Source organism: Arachis hypogaea, chromosome 6, assembly GCF_003086295.3.
Source record: "Arachis hypogaea cultivar Tifrunner chromosome 6, arahy.Tifrunner.gnm2.J5K5, whole genome shotgun sequence".
NCBI classification, from domain to species: domain Eukaryota; kingdom Viridiplantae; phylum Streptophyta; class Magnoliopsida; order Fabales; family Fabaceae; genus Arachis; species Arachis hypogaea.
In genome coordinates this window covers 106950612-106966866 of record NC_092041.1, presented here as the reverse complement: position 1 = coordinate 106966866, position 16255 = coordinate 106950612, and the positions used below count along the sequence as shown (strand labels likewise).

Below are 16255 nucleotides of genomic sequence, written 5' to 3'. Positions count from 1 at the left end.
GGAAAATAATTTTCAAATTTGTCGGTAAAAAAACATAAAATTGTTAAGAAAAATTGTAGCTTTTTGAAATTTTTTTCGGGAAAAAAATTTGCAAAGGTTTACTTACAAAGTTACAAATTACAATCCCAATCTATTGACAAATTTAATTAAAAAATCAATGGTGAAGAACAAGGTGCCAAGTTGAATCATGTAACAAGAAAAAATAAAAAACATAATTGATTAAACTAATTAATTGCATCTCATACATTAAAACAGAAAGATATCATCAATAACTAAATGACATTGTTGCACTGAGATATCTATTAACAACACAATTTATCTGTAAGAGGCATTCTTTAAACTTTATTTAATTTTTAGACAAATGAAACTTAATTTTAGGGTTCAAACTTATTAAGGAGTAGGGTGGTAATGGCGCAGATAGGGTTGGATTTTTTTTTTTATCTGATTCTGTTTTGTTCTATAATAATCGATATAAAATTTATTTTCGTTTTTATCCATGAGTAGTAAAATTTTAAATTCTAACCCACTTCTGCGAATACCTATTCCATCCTTATCTATTTCTATAATAATTATTAAAATTTAATAAATAAAATTAAATTTTAAAATTTATATAACCATCGTAACATACATAATATAAATTAAAATAAAAATTTAAATATGATACAATATTATTAATTATTTTACTAATTATTTTATATATATTATATATTAAAATTATATATATTATATATATATCGGGACGGGTATTACTTACGGATTTTGCTAGATAAACAGTGATTTTAGTGAACAATGAATTTTAGAATTGATTCAATAAAGTAAAAAAAATATTCTATTCCCAAATTACCTCTTAAACTCTAACATTATGATAACCATCCGTACAGCTAATAAATTAAATATCTGATATATTCATTGTTTACCTAACTATATTTTTTTATTACCTAAATCTGACCCCGCCGAAGTAAAAACCCGCCCCAAGCGGATAGGGATAGAATGGATATCCACATGTTCGAGTAGTGTTTTCATCCCTATCAAGAAGAGATCTAAATTCATTTATCTTGCCATCTTATAGGCACATCACTTTGCAATAAATCAAGACTGAATTCAAAGATCTAAATAAATTTAAGGGTTAAGTAGAATTTTGGTCTTTAAAGTATAGTTTGAAAATTTTTTCGTCTCAAATATTTTTTTACATACAAAATCGTCCATAAAATTTAACTTAATTTTAAAATCATCCTTGCTTTAGGGTTTGTTTGGATGTTGGAAAAAAAATGGAAGGAAATAAAATAAGAGGAAAGAAAATGGAAAGAAAAGTTGAGTTATTTGTGTGTTGTTTGGATGAATAGAAAATAGATGGAAAGAAAATAGAGAAAAAATTTTCTTTTGTTTGGATGGAAAGAAAAGTGAAAAGAAAGAAAATTATAATGGTATAAAATTACGTTAATACCCTTATCATAAAATAAAGTATAAATATTTTTATTTATTCATATTTTATTATATTTTATAAATATTATAAAATATTGTAATTTTATATATTTAATTTAAATTATTTATCTAATATATATAATATTTAAATGGGAAAGTATGAGGAGCCAATGAAATATTTATACAATGTATACAATGGAGGTTTATGGAGTATTAGAGATATAATCATTAGTGTTACATTTTTTCATCAGCTGAAACTTTTGGGATGAGTGATATCATGACATGGTATTAAAGCGTTAGATCCGAAAGATCAAAAGTTCGATCCTTGGTGAACCCAAAAATTAAACTAATTTTTCGAGAAGATGTTTATTATCCCTTGTACTCGGATGATTATTCTAAATAGTATAGGGGATGTTCATTTCATAACTCAATATATACATTGTACAAATAGTCCATTGTCTCTCTAGCGGGATCCTATTTAAATATAAATTTCTATTATAATAATATAGTAAAACTAAATTTATATTAATATTTGTTAATAATAATATAACTAAGGGTAGTATTGGAAATACAAAAATATAACACTTTTCTTCTAGTTTTCTTGCTTGTGATGAAAAGAAAATTTTTTCTTTTTATCCATTTTTTTTTCACTCATTTTCTATCAAACCAAACATAGTGTTAGGGACCAAAATCATACGAAGGTGACAACAGAAGCAGAAACAGAGGTAGATATGGATCGTGGACAACTTATTATTCTTCTTCTTCCCTTTTTTTTTCTTCTCCTCCTTCTTTGCAAGAGCATAAACACTCTTTTTTTATTTTATAATTTTTTGTTTATGAGTAATTTGGTTCAAAATTTTAATATTTAAGTAAAAAAAATAATTTTAAAATTTGACTTTAAACTTTGGAAAGGATTATATATACAAAAAAAGATTATAAACAAACAAAATTTTTTACCTTAAAGACTACTTAACTCTAAATTTAATCTAAATGGAACCATTAATTAAAAAATCAAATATGAATATATAAGGATATTTCCAAAGCTAATGTTTTTGCAACTTGGCAGCATCCAAAGCCTTGGTCATTGCAGAAGTACATTTGGATAATTTATACTAAGCTATCTGCAATAATTATGTTTGAAGAAAGCTAAATAATCGCATATTTGCATGTAATACAATTTCCTCCATTAGGAGTGATCTTTATACTCTATCAATGTAATTAAAAGTATAGTAAAATAAAAATAATCTATTTCATTTAATTATCACTAAGTATGATTTTATAGAACTTTCAAGGAGAACTATAATGTAAAAGGCTAACAAAAAAATAAAAAATCTATAGTAGTGATTCTGGTAGAAAAAGACATTATTCGGCTCAATGTCAACAACTCAGCATATCAAATATCCAAGTGTGAATCTGTGATGAAGTTTATTAAATGTCATCATACAAACTTTGTTGGAGTGTCCTTAGAATTCCAACTCATCTTATTTTGATGGTTTCTTTAAACATGTGTCACACATTGGAATAATGATTTTTTTTATTAAATAGAAAATCATTTCAACGCAGTACTCAAACTCAACAAGTGAAAAAACCAAGTCATTAGATACTAAATTAAAAATATAAACTAAATTTCACTAAGATTAAGGTATTTAGGTGTATTGTAATTGATTTGAAAAAAAAAATCTAGAAAAAAGGTCTTTATTAATGTCTCGTGGTAAGCTAATAAAAAACAAAATTTAAATTTTAATTAAAAAAACTTAGTAATTAACAATACAAGGAGATTTATAAGGCCCCTAAAAATCCACAGGAATCATTAATCAATCCTTTCTCTCCAACTATTCTACCAAAACCACAGCACCCCCTGTTTTACAAACCCCACCAATTTCTATTGGCACTTTCAATGCAACTTACTAAACAAATAATTTGTCTTCAATGTCGATAATACCCTCCCTTGTGGGACCAGCACTTCCTCTAATTATGGACAACATTTTCTAAACCAAAAATAACCAACCAAATCTAATCAGTAATCACAATTTATTTTTCCAATGTGCAAGGATTCATTTACCCACAGAAATATCACAAAAGAAATGTTCATTACTGCACATTTCTCCTACAAATATTTATGACCTTGCTCACTCTAACACCATTTCCATCCTCAAGCAAGAGAAAAAAAAAACATGCAAATGCAAATAAGTTCCTTGCGCACTCAAACTTTCTGGCATTCACCCGCTCAAAAGTATGGCCGCCACATCATGGCATTGCCAAGAGCGGCCGCCATTGCGGCACCGCCTCCCTTGAAATCCAAGAAAACCCACTCCATGGCACCAGAAAAGATCGAGATTTTCAAGTCACTGGAAAACTGGGCCTCAGAATGTGTGCTACCGATGCTGAAGCCAGTAGAACAATGTTGGCAGCCACAGAATTTGGTGCCAGACTCATCGCAACCCTTAGATGAATTCACCGATGAGGTGAAGAATCTCCGGCAGCGCACTGCGGAGATTCCGGATGATTACTTTGTTGTGTTGGTGGGTGATATGATCACGGAGGATGCTCTACCTACTTATCAGAGCATGATTAACAACCTAGATGGGGTTGGGGACGAGATCGAGTCAAGCCCAAACCCGTGGGCCGTGTGGACTCGAGCTTGGACGGCTGAAGAGAATAGACATGGGGATTTGCTCAGAACTTATTTGTATCTTTCGGGTCGGGTTGATATGTTGATGATCGAAAAAACAGTGCAATACCTCATTGGAGCTGGCATGGTATAAGTCTTTTAATTTCAATTAAATTTAATTATTATCTGATATTTGAGGTTCTGAGATGTGATTTACTATAAAATCTCAGTAACTTTCATTTAATAGTGTTTAATTTACGGTACAAAATTCATGTTAAGTTCTAATTTTAATAAGTATTATTTTCCATAAATATAAGTTGCTAATTCTACAAAAGCTTGTATATTTAAAATTGTGTGACTAGTTTCATTTTGAACTTTATTAATAACATAGTGCTTTTATTGTCTATTTTAGTGTATATTTTATTGAAAGATATAAAAAAAAATTTAAACAAATGAAAAATTTTAAACGGTTGGAATCATTAGATAAAATTTGAATAAAATATTAATAAATTAATGTTTTATTCAAAATTGAAGCTCTAGTATTCAATATGCATATCTAATTAACTTTTTTTTAATCAACTAGAGCGTTTTTAGAATTTTAGCTCTCACTTTGCAAAAAAAAATATATACGATTTTTACAATGGCAAAATCAAAATTACAATTTTAGTGTTGTACTTAAACACTTGTCAAGACAAATAATTGTGGAAAGTCATGTACGGTTAACTTTAGGTGAAGTTACTGATAAATAAAAATTTAGTTAAATCATAAAAATTTAGTTAAATTAATCAAATTATTTTACTGTTCTAATTTAATTTTGGTGAAGTTGACTCAATCTGAATTTTTACCAAAATAATTACATGAAAGATAAAGTCTTATGCGTTGTAATTTATTCAAAAGCAAAACTTATTGTAGTTCACCATTAATGTTTAAAAAATGAGTTAAATGTATATTATTAGATTATTAAACTAAAAAAATTAGATTAAATATAGTTAAAATCCAATATTTTTTATTTAATTTATCAAAAAATAAAATTATTTATTGATATTATTCAAAAATTGATTATGTTTGAATTTGACAGGATCCAGGAACCGAAAACAATCCTTATTTGGGGTTTGTGTACACCTCATTTCAAGAACGAGCCACCTTCGTGTCACATGGAAACACAGCCCGGCTAGCAAAGGAGGGTGGTGATTCTGTGCTGGCTCGCATATGTGGGACCATAGCTGCAGATGAAAAGCGCCACGAAAACGCATATCAAAAGATTGTTGAGAAGCTTCTAGAAGTGGATCCCAGTGATGCAGTTGTTGCAATAGGAGACATGATGCAGAAAAAGATCACAATGCCAGCACACTTGATGTACGATGGGAGTGACCCTAAGTTGTTCGAGCACTTCTCCGCCGTGGCGCAGCGATTGGGCGTGTACACGGCCAATGATTATGCTGATATCTTGGAGTTCCTTGTTGGACGGTGGAGATTGGAGAAGCTAGAAGGATTGACGGCTGAGGGAAAACGAGCACAAGATTATGTGTGTGGGTTATCTCAGAGGATCAGGAGGCTGCAAGAGCGTGCTGATGAGCGAGCACGCAACATGAAGAAGTCGCATAGCGTGAAGTTCAGCTGGATCTTTAACAAGGAAGTGCTTTTGTGAGTTGAGAGTTTAGACATGAAAATTATGTACTAGGCTTTGCTTGCATCACAAGAAACCTTGGTTGGTAGAGAAATATGTGATATGGTGGTGTTGGTAGGTGGCACTTATGCATGCTAATAAGAATGAACATAGCTTTGTTTGCAAAATTGTTTTCAACATAGTTCTTTCTCGTAATTTACGATGTACGTCGACACGGAACATGATATGGGATATGTGTCATATATATATATATATATATATATATATATAAAATATAAAATATTTTTTAATAATATTTTGATATTTATTGATATTAAAATATAAATTAATTTTTTAATTTTATTTTAATTATATTTTAATAAATAATAATATATACTATTTTTAAATTTATTTTAAAATTATATATTAAGAATAAAATTGAATATCTTAATTTTAAAATTGTATATTAAGAATAAAATTGAATATGTTAATACGTGAAGGTATTTAAATGTGTTTAAGTGTATTCGAAGAAAAAAATTTTATTTTTTATTAATATACAATTGAATGTCCTAGGCAGACACCATAAGTCAGTGAAGTGTGTTTCATAGCTGGTAATGGATAAAATTATGTGAGACTTTGGGTGTGCATTGCATTGATAGGAATTAAATTGGGAATAATAATAATAATAATAATAATAATAATAATAATAATAATAATAATAATAATAATAATAATAATAATAATAATAGATTTTGTTTGTAAAAAATACAAATAATTAAATTTTTGTTTATAATTTCGTAAATATCTTTAATTTTTTTCTTTTTTTTTTTTTCATATTTCTTCCGTAACTATCGCCATCCGCACTTTTCTTGCATCTCCCTTTCTTTTTTTTCCCTCTTCACCTCCGTTGCTGCCACCTTTGCTGTCTATCACTGCTCCCATACCTCCTAGATGGAATTAAAGGTTCTAAGCCACATACATGCCTTCTTCTCAGAAGAGCTATTTCCATTTACATAAACCAAGCCACAAAATCAACATCCAAATAGTTGAATAGTATCACCCCAATTGGTCTTCTATAATCGGCGTCAATCACCCCTACACCAACGTTAATCAAATGCTTCAATGCAAGTCTCAATTGGAGAGCTATAGAGAAATAAACCCCTCCAAAATTAGCACCAAAAACAAATTTAAAACCATAACCCGAACAAAAATAAAAACGAGGACGAGTTCACTCTACCACATTAATCCTAATCTTTGGGAATCAGGGCCTCTCTTTCGATGAGGACGAGTTCACTCTTTATCGCACTACTTGCTGACGTAGATCTGATGGGGTTGACGATGATGGCCACCGAAGAGAACCTCAGTCGGAGCTCTAATTGATTCTTGCTCTGGTTGAAGCTTTGCGACGAGACGGATGCATCTGCTCGATTACGTTGGGGATGAGGCTCCTCTGATGGTGTTTCTGGTTGCTGCGATTGTGGGATGATGAGAGATTAGGTTTTGAACGCTCGATGGGACTAGGGATTAGATTAGTTGATGTGGCCAGCGTTGGTAACTGTGGCTTCTCTTTGCTGCAAAATGTGCGGTGTATGCGGCTGGGGCACAAATGCGACTCTAGAAGCGATGATGATCAGAGTAGGCAAGGAGAACGGCGTTACACTACATGTGTTGCTCCAGGCTTTTCTTTCTCGAGCATTTCTGCTGTCTTGAGAGGGAGAGGTAGCTGGAGAGATCATAACCGGTGAAGAGAGGAGAAGTCCTAGAGAGAAGAATGGCATAAAAGCTTCTTTACACGGAGGAGAAAAGTGAGGTGGTGGTTATGGAATAAAAAGAAAGAATGATGAGAAAATGAGACGAGTATTTACGGAATTATGAATACAAATTTAATCATTGGTATTTTTTACGAACAAAATCTATCCTATATGCATATATCTTTAGTTTCAATTTTTTATGGTTAGTTTTATAGAGTTTGAATCTTTCATGGTCAGAAATGGTTATTTCTAATAATAATATATAAAAGTTAACTAATTTTAGTTAGTTGAATGGTCAACTCACTTGTTCACTTAAGTAAGTGACATGGATTCAAATTTCACCTTATGCATGTGGCAACTCATTGGCCAACAACAGATCGTTAAATGGAGTTCAGATTTATAACGAATTAGTCTTTATCATGTGGAGTGGAGAAATACTGTAGACAATGCTAATAAAACTTGAGTGTTTTTTTAATATGTAAACTTTTTTTATTTTAACTCTTGACAAATAGTTTATGTCTACTGTGATAACAAAAAAAAAAATTTAAAAAAATCTTTGACTCTCTCGTGTTATATATACGAGTCAATAAAATCTTAGAAGAAGGAAGTGCTGAAAAAGTTTATTATTTTTCATTCATTCAGGTTCTCAGATTTTTTTATTTATTTATTGTATAACTATAACTTCTGAATAATTATACAATTCTTTGTAAATTGTACTAATATAAGTTTATTCTTTTATATCATACACTAGGTGATCAAACACTTAAATCTGATTAGTTTTCACTTTCGATAAAATCTTAGTACGAGGATCTTAGATCTTGTATTTGTATTTTATACATATTATCGTTGTAATCTGATTCATTAGTTATTAAATTTAACTTGTGCAATTTTTCAACAATTAATCAGTTTAAAATACATTATTGTATTATGTTTGGTTTAACTTCGATCAAACTTTAAACTATTAAACCTCTAATTCTATCAGTTCAATTATCCATTCAGTTTTAAAAACCAAAACATTTTGTATCATGTGTTTCTTTTTTTACAAATTCAAATCCACAATTACTAAGCATGTGGGAACTTTGAGCAATCATGGAGTTTTGTGTATAATTAGATTATGTTTGAACCTCAAAAGAAAATCACTACCAGCAAAAAGTTCTACCAGAAACACAAATCAAACCAATAGGGGGATCAACAAAATACATACACATAATCTAGTGTTATCTTGCCAACTTTGGACATTAAAGTATTTTTGCCTTTTTATTAATATTTAAATAAATATTTTATAATTTTAAAATTAATTTTTAAAAAGATAATTTAAACCTTTTAAATTTAAATATAATTTTTTAGTTTTACTCTTTTTAAATTTAAATTAAATTTCTAATTCAAATTAAATAACTTTAATCTTAAAAAATATTTTAGTTTTTTAAAATTAATATCAAAAAATATGTTTGATTTTTCAATTTGTTAAACCTTTTATAATAGTCTTTTTTTTTTGTCGGTGAATTGGACAACCCCAATCTTAAGTATACAATACACCCACACGCTCCTCACACATATTATCACCTTTTTTTCCTCAATTGCTTTCTCTAGGGTTTGAACCTTTAACCTTTGATATGGGGAGGGGGAGAGATGCCATTAAAACCAAGGCTCATTGACAATGTTATAATAGTTTAATATGAGTAATATTAATCCAAAAATATAATGAGCTTTTAAAATGGTCCAAATTAAAATAATAATCTTGATCCAAACAAATTTTAAATAAAAAGAACACAAAATAAATATAAGTGTTAACTTTTGTTTTAACTCTTTAAAGATAAATATGAGTGTGAACTTGGTTTACATTAAGAGGTGATCTAGGACAAAAGCATAATATTGGGTTGAAAATTTATATGTCATATCTAAAATAAGGTGGTCAATTGTAAAAAACGTAAATTAGTTATGTGGCCTAATAAAAAACGAATAGTCAATTTGAGGATTATATGGTATATAGTAGGTTTAATTACTCTTTTGGTCTCTATAATTTCGTGAAATTTTTAAATTAGATTTCTATACTTTTTTCATTTTAATTGGGTCCTGTGCCAAATTTTTTTTCAATTAAGTCCCTTTTAGTAGTAATTGACTTAATTTTATAAGAATCCAACTAAAAAAAGAATTAGTAAAGAGACCTAAATAAAAAGAAAAAAAGTGTAGGGACCAAATTAAAAAAATAATTTGGTGTAAAAATTCAATTAAAAGAAAAAAAATATAGGAACCTAATTAAAAATTTTACAAAACTACAGGGACCAGTAAAATAATTAAACCTATATAGTATAGTACCCTTCAAACAATTAAATATTTTTAAAGAATTCTAACTAATTTTTAGAAAAAAAATACTCTCTGTGGCATAATAAACATTTAGTAGTTATGTCATTTTGTTTTATTAGCAAAGATAGATAGTAAAATTATAAATTTTTACTTGTAAAGTATTTAGAAGGAAAAAAAGTGATAAAGATATAAGCCTTTAGAACACAAACTAATTAATATAAAAAAATGAAGAAAAAAAAGTTGTTGTAGTACATGAAGAAAATAAGTTGTTATCATTTGAAAAGAATGAAAAACTTTTTGAAATATATTTATTGAATTATTATTTTTTATATATTATGTATTCTTTATGTATTTCTATTATAAAAAAATTAGTAAAAAAGTAATTTAGGTTATAAAAAAATTAGTAAAAAAGTAATTTAGGTAATAGTACGAAAGAAAGCTGGTGAAAATATATATATAAAATGCAACTATCACATTTATTGTTCTATTAATAGTAGCTAACACTCCTCTTACTGTTATTATAAACTATTAAGTACTCTTTGACATGAAAAATAGAAAACTTTATTTTCAACTCTAAAAGTATTAATTAGATTGGCTCCTTTAAAACATAAGAATCTTTTCACTATCTCATTGGCTTTATTGAAATAGCGATTGACTGTATTTTGAAAAAAAATTTTCTAATTTTTTGATGCATTTAAACAACGTCAACAGCAAAAAAAAATATTTTTGCTTTTTTATTAATATTTAAATAAATATTTTATAATTTGGAAGTATTTGTTACTTTTCTCTTCTCCGTAATTTTGGTTTCTCTTCTTTTTTTTTTCTTTAAGATTTTAAAGCATTGAATATAATGTAATATATAGATTATTTTTTTATTTGTTGTAATTTTTTTATAATAAGAATATATAAGGAGTACATAATATATAAAGGGTAATAATTTAATAAATACTTTTTAAAATTTTTTTTATTCTTTTCGATTGAGAACAACTTATTTTCTTCACGTATTACACCTACCTATTTTTCTTTTTTGTTTTTTTTTTACATTAATTAGTTTGTGTTTTAAAAGTTTATATCTTTAGCACATTTTTTCCTTCTAAATAATTTACAAGTAATAATTTATAATTTTACTATCTATCTTTGCTAATAAAACAAAATGACATACTTACTAAATGTTTATTATGCCATAGAGAGTATTTTTTCTAAAAGTTTGTTGAAATTCTTTGAAAATACTTAATTGTTAGAAAGGCACTATACTATATATCATATAATCTTCAAATTGACCATTCATTCATTCATTTTTTTATTAGGCCACAGAGCTAATTTATGTTTTTTACAATTGGCCTTATTTTAGATATGACATAAAGGTTTTCAACCCAATATTATACTTTTGTTCTAGATAACCTCTTGATGTAAACTAAGTTCACACTTATATTTATTTTTAGAGAGTTAAACAAAAGTTAATACTTATATTTATTTTTTGTTCTTTTTATTTAAAATTTATTTGGATCAAGATTATTATTTTAATTTGGGCTATTTTAAAAGCTCATTATATTTTTGGATTAATATTACTCATATTAAACTATTATAATATTTAAAAAAAAAGACTATTATAACATTATTATAAAAGGTTTAAAAAAGCAAACATATTTTTTGTTATTAATTCTAAAAGACTAAATTAATTTTTAAGATTAAAGTTATTTAATTTGAATTAAAAATTTAACTTAAATTTAAAAAGAGTAAAACTAAAAAATTATATTTAAATTTAAAAAGTTAAAATTATCATTTTTAAAGATTAATTTTAAAATTATAAAATATTTATTTAAATATTAATAAGAAGGCAAAAATATGTTGTTTGCTATTGTCGTTGTTTAAATGCATAAAAAAAATTAGAAAATATTTTTTTCAATACGGTTCATCGCTATTTCAATAAAGCTAATGAGATAGTGAAAATATTTTCATATTATAAAAGAACCAATTTAATGAATATTTTGAGTTAAAAATAACGTTTTCTGTGTCAAAGAATACTTAATAGTATATGTTCATACCCTGACCCAATGATAAGGCCCAGAACCCAACGAAAGGCCCAATCCAAAGGATTGAGCCTCGCCCTATACTGACCTTCTCCCTACGAAGTCGGTTCTCACCATGACTTACCCCAAAAAAGTCGGGGACGAAGATTAGCTGGCAGATAAACCTCATTCAAATGAGTAACTGCCCCTAAAATCTTTCTACCCACTTCCAGAAGTCATATCGTAACCTCCCTAAGATAAAGGGACGGTTATACACCCTGAAAAGTGGAACTACTCCAACGGTGGTTATTGGTTCACCACTATAAATACACTGACATCCCTCAGGTATCTCTAAGTCCCAATACTCTCTAGACCTGCTTGCACCCTTGCTGACTTGAGCGTCGGAGTGTCTTTGCAGGTACCACCCCCATTCACTCGTACTCACAAGTCGGACGGAAGCCCAGAAGCACGATTCTCTTCGAAGGTTTCTCTCCACTAATGATTGGGCCAACCTAACGAGTCAAGCCCATTACCTCCGGTTACCCAACGTAACATTGGCGCCGTTGCCGGGGAGCCGAGAGATCAACTAGTAATGGCGGACAACTCACCAGAAGATGGACATACAGCGTCTGATTTCGAGCAAGAAAATCCAGATACCGGAAACAATGACGCAGACCTGACCCTTCATCAAGGAACCAACGACCAGCATAAAGAAGGCACCTCTGGGCTCAAAAACCCAAAGGCAAATTCCTTGAAAGGATGAGAGTCCGGAAAAGAAGGGCTACCCCATGCAACCGAGCTAATGGGGCTGGTCCACGGCCACCAAGGTCGTCTGGAGCAACTGGAACAGGAACTAGAACGACAACGAGAGGCAGAGCAAAACCTCAGGGAGGAAATAGAACGACGAAAAGAGTTGGAAGAAAAACTCACAAAGCTTGAATCCTCCCTTAAAGGCCGAAACTCCTGCGGCAACCGAGAAGAGTCGCCCTTGGGAGGAGAGGACCCGTTCAGCGAGGACATAATGAGGGCGAAGGTTCCAAGAAACTTCAAAGCCCTGATATGAACCTCTATGACGGGACCACAGACCCAAAGTATCATTTAAGCAATTTCAAAAGTCAGATGTATCTGGCTGATGCTTCTGATGCAACACGTTGCAAGGCTTTTCCGACCACCCTGTCAAAAGCGGTGATGAAGTGGTTCGATAGCCTCCCTCCAAGGTCGGTTACCAGCTTTGAGGACCTCTCAAGAAAATTTCTGATGCGATTCTCCATCCAGAAGGATAAAGTAAAACACGCACCGAGCCTCTTGGGAGTTAAACAGGAGGTCGGGGAACCTCTACGTGATTACATGGAAAGGTTCAACAAAGCGTGTTTGGAAATTCAAGATCTGCCCACAGAGGGAGTTATCATGGGATTAGTAAATGGACTTAGGGAAGGACCCTTCTCACAGTCCATATCAAAAAGGCACCCGACCTCTTTCAATGATGTACAGGAGAGAGCGGAAAAGTACATCAACATGGAGGAAAATGCCAAACTGAGAGAGTCGAGTTGGTGATGACATGTCACCATGTCATGTTTTTCTATGCTTTTTCATACAAGAAATAGATGATTTGTGCTTAAATATTGAATGCTTTTGTGCTTAAATGGTATATTTTCTTGATCTTTTAATTTTATAAATCTTGTAGGAAATAAGAAGAAAAAGAAGCAAAGAAGCACAAAATAAGCTAAAAAGGAAAAAAAAAAGAGCTTTGGAAAACACTTTGAAGTTGGAGCACACTTTGGATGCTTAGGCCACGCTTTTAAAAGCGTGGCCCATGACCAAATTAAAGAAAAAAAGGCAATCAGCATACAATGCTGCGCTCACTTAGTGAGCTGAGCATTGCCCTGATGCAATTTCAACTTGGAAGCAAAATTTTGGCTAAGTTAAAATCTGGGCGCTCACAGCATGACCATGCCTCCTTCCAAGGGCTATAACTTGAGCTACAGATGTCCGATTGATGTGCTTCCAGTTGCGTTGGAAAACTGACATTCAGAGCTTTCCAACAATGTATGGAAAACTATATTTGGTATGAAATTGAGGCACGAGTGAAATGCATCTTTAAGGGCCAAAAACAAGCAAAAATAGACCAAAGTGCAACCACCAAGATTCAAAGAGGGAGCCTCACTCCAAGGCAAAGAGGCGCTTCTAATAGCGCTCACTTGGACAGCACAGCGCTCACTTGGTGAGCATTGTCGTGCTTTCTTTAAGAAAATGCAAGAAAAATTGCTCCCCAAATGCTTCCACCAAGGCTTGAACACGGATACCTCACTAAGGAAGCAAGGATGTTGCGCTCAACTTGTGAGTTGAGCACTCCCCTGGTGCCTTCCCCAACAATGCACGCTACAAGAAACCCACACACAAGGCCTCAATGCTCAGCTCAACTTGTGAGCTGAGCATCCTCCTGAAAGCAAATTTTCACATGGGCCAAAAATTCAATAAAAATCTAATTTAATTCAATTCTTCTCCAAATTGAATCAAGGCCAACCAAACCCATTTCTCCTCAAATCCAAAGAAAGCAAAGGCCACATCATCACTCAAAGGCACAAGAATAAGCTAGATTAGGAATTTTATTTTGTGAATTTCAATTTCATTTTATTTTCATTTTGTAAAAAGTCTATATAAAGGCATCACTCTCGTTTCAGAGGGGGGAGGCTCCATTAGAAGGATTGGAGGCTAGCTCCACTAGGGAGTAGTAGGATTAGAGAGCTCTCTCTTTAGTTTTCATTTTCTATTTTTTTGAATTTTGGATTGAGTTTGGAAGGAATTCTGTTTTCATTCTCCATCTGCAACTTCTCTTGTTATTTTTCTGCATAATTCAAGAAATTACGATTTGAATCAAAGCTTTCAATTACTGCTTCCATCTTTCTTTATTCTTCAATCTGTTTGCTATTGAATCAAGGAAGGAATTGAGATCTAGACTTGTTTTCTAGTCTCTTTGATTTCCTGAGATCTTAAATTTTATTTTGCAATTGAGTTGAGCTCTTGGTTTTCCTTTTACTTTTACTGTTTCATTGAAATTGTCAAGTGTTCTTTGAGATTTGAGAATTGATTTTAGTCTTCTTGCTGGTTTATTTTTCTGCTACAATTTCCTTCTCTGCAATTTTTACTTTATGTTCTATTGCTCCCAATTTACTTTCCTGCACGTGTGTTCCTCTGCATTTTACATTTGAGCTACTATGATCTGAATTTAATTTTCCTGCACTTTAAATTTCCTGTCACTTGTTCTCAAGATCTCTTTGATTGCTTGTTTCATTGTCTCTTTAATTTCCAGCACCCAACCCCCTTTACATTTGATGCAATTTACATTTCTTGTCATTTAAATTTCTGCAACTTACATTTCTTGCTCTTTAAGTTACTTGTCAATTTACATTCTGCAACTTTAAATTCACTGCCATTTACTTTCTGTTGGCTACAATTTCACATAAATCACTTCAATGTTTGCTTGAGTAAGCTAATCACCCACTAAAGTTGCTTGATCCATCAATCCCTGTGGGATCGACCTCACTCTTGTGAGTTATTACTACTTGATGCGACCCGGTACACTTGTCGGTGAGTTTTGTGTTGGATCGTTTTTCACACATCAAATTTTTGGCGCCGTTGCCGGGGATTGATTAGATCAACAATGATTAAGTGGGTGAGAAGTCTAGATCAAGCATTTTTTTTGTTTTTGTTCTCTGTTTTAAATTGATAGCAAGGTGTTTAAGCTATTGCCTCACTAAGAAATTCTTTCTCTGTGACATGAATTTCAAATTTCATTGATGTTTACAAAATACAAATGGAGTTTAACTCATCTTATGGTCAAACAAAATTTTATGGGATATCACCCACCATCACCGATCTCTAATGGTGTTTGGGAATATCATCAAGAGAATACACATTCTGAGCACTCCAACTCATGGAGATTTGCTTCAGAGACACAAGATGAGCAAGAGAATCATATGGGATACTTTCCACCACCACAAAATGATTCAAGTCATTACTCTAATGGTGGCTGGGAGTATCACCAAGGAATGAAAGAGCATCCACCCTCACGTCCCAATTTCTCATTTGAAAGTTCTTCATCACTTGATTATGCCTCAACACAAAGTTTCCTCCAAAATCCATACAAGTCATCCCATCAATCACACAACTCATTCCACACCCCCCAACACAACTTCACTACAATACATCCATCTACGTCACCAAAATTACTCTCAACCTTTATCTTTTGAACCAGCAGATGAGGATTACCTTCAAGCCATTGAAATACATAGAAAACTCGTGGAAAGATACACACAACCCCAATCCTGGAAAGAAACCATCCTCAAGAAGATGAATGGGACCTTAGAGCAAACAAGGGGGAACTTAGAACCATCAAACAGTGAGGATGAAGACCAATTTGTGGGTGAGGAAGTGGAAAAGCAAGATGAGGAAGCCTCTGTGTCAAGTGAAAATTCAATGGAAAATGAGGAGAATGAGGCAATTGAACCTGAAGCTGCATATCCACAGAAGCCACTTGAGGTGACAAGTGGAC

At 31.3% G+C, this 16255-nt stretch overlaps 2 protein-coding genes across 2 annotated transcripts; both read left to right on the top strand.

Moving 5' to 3' along the window:
- Positions 1-3383: 3383 nt before the first annotated feature.
- LOC112697400 (stearoyl-[acyl-carrier-protein] 9-desaturase 6, chloroplastic) lies at positions 3384-5827 on the top strand. Its single transcript, XM_025750554.2, has 2 exons — positions 3384-4181; positions 5112-5827. The coding sequence occupies exons 1-2, from the start codon at positions 3597-3599 to the stop codon at positions 5679-5681; spliced, it is 1155 nt and encodes a 384-aa protein (XP_025606339.1). The 5' UTR covers positions 3384-3596; the 3' UTR covers positions 5682-5827.
- A 6995-nt stretch (positions 5828-12822) lies between these two features.
- LOC140173746 (uncharacterized) lies at positions 12823-13257 on the top strand. Its single transcript, XM_072198319.1, has one exon. It carries the CDS (start codon positions 12823-12825, stop codon positions 13255-13257), a length of 435 nt encoding a protein of 144 aa, XP_072054420.1.
- Positions 13258-16255: the final 2998 nt, after the last annotated feature.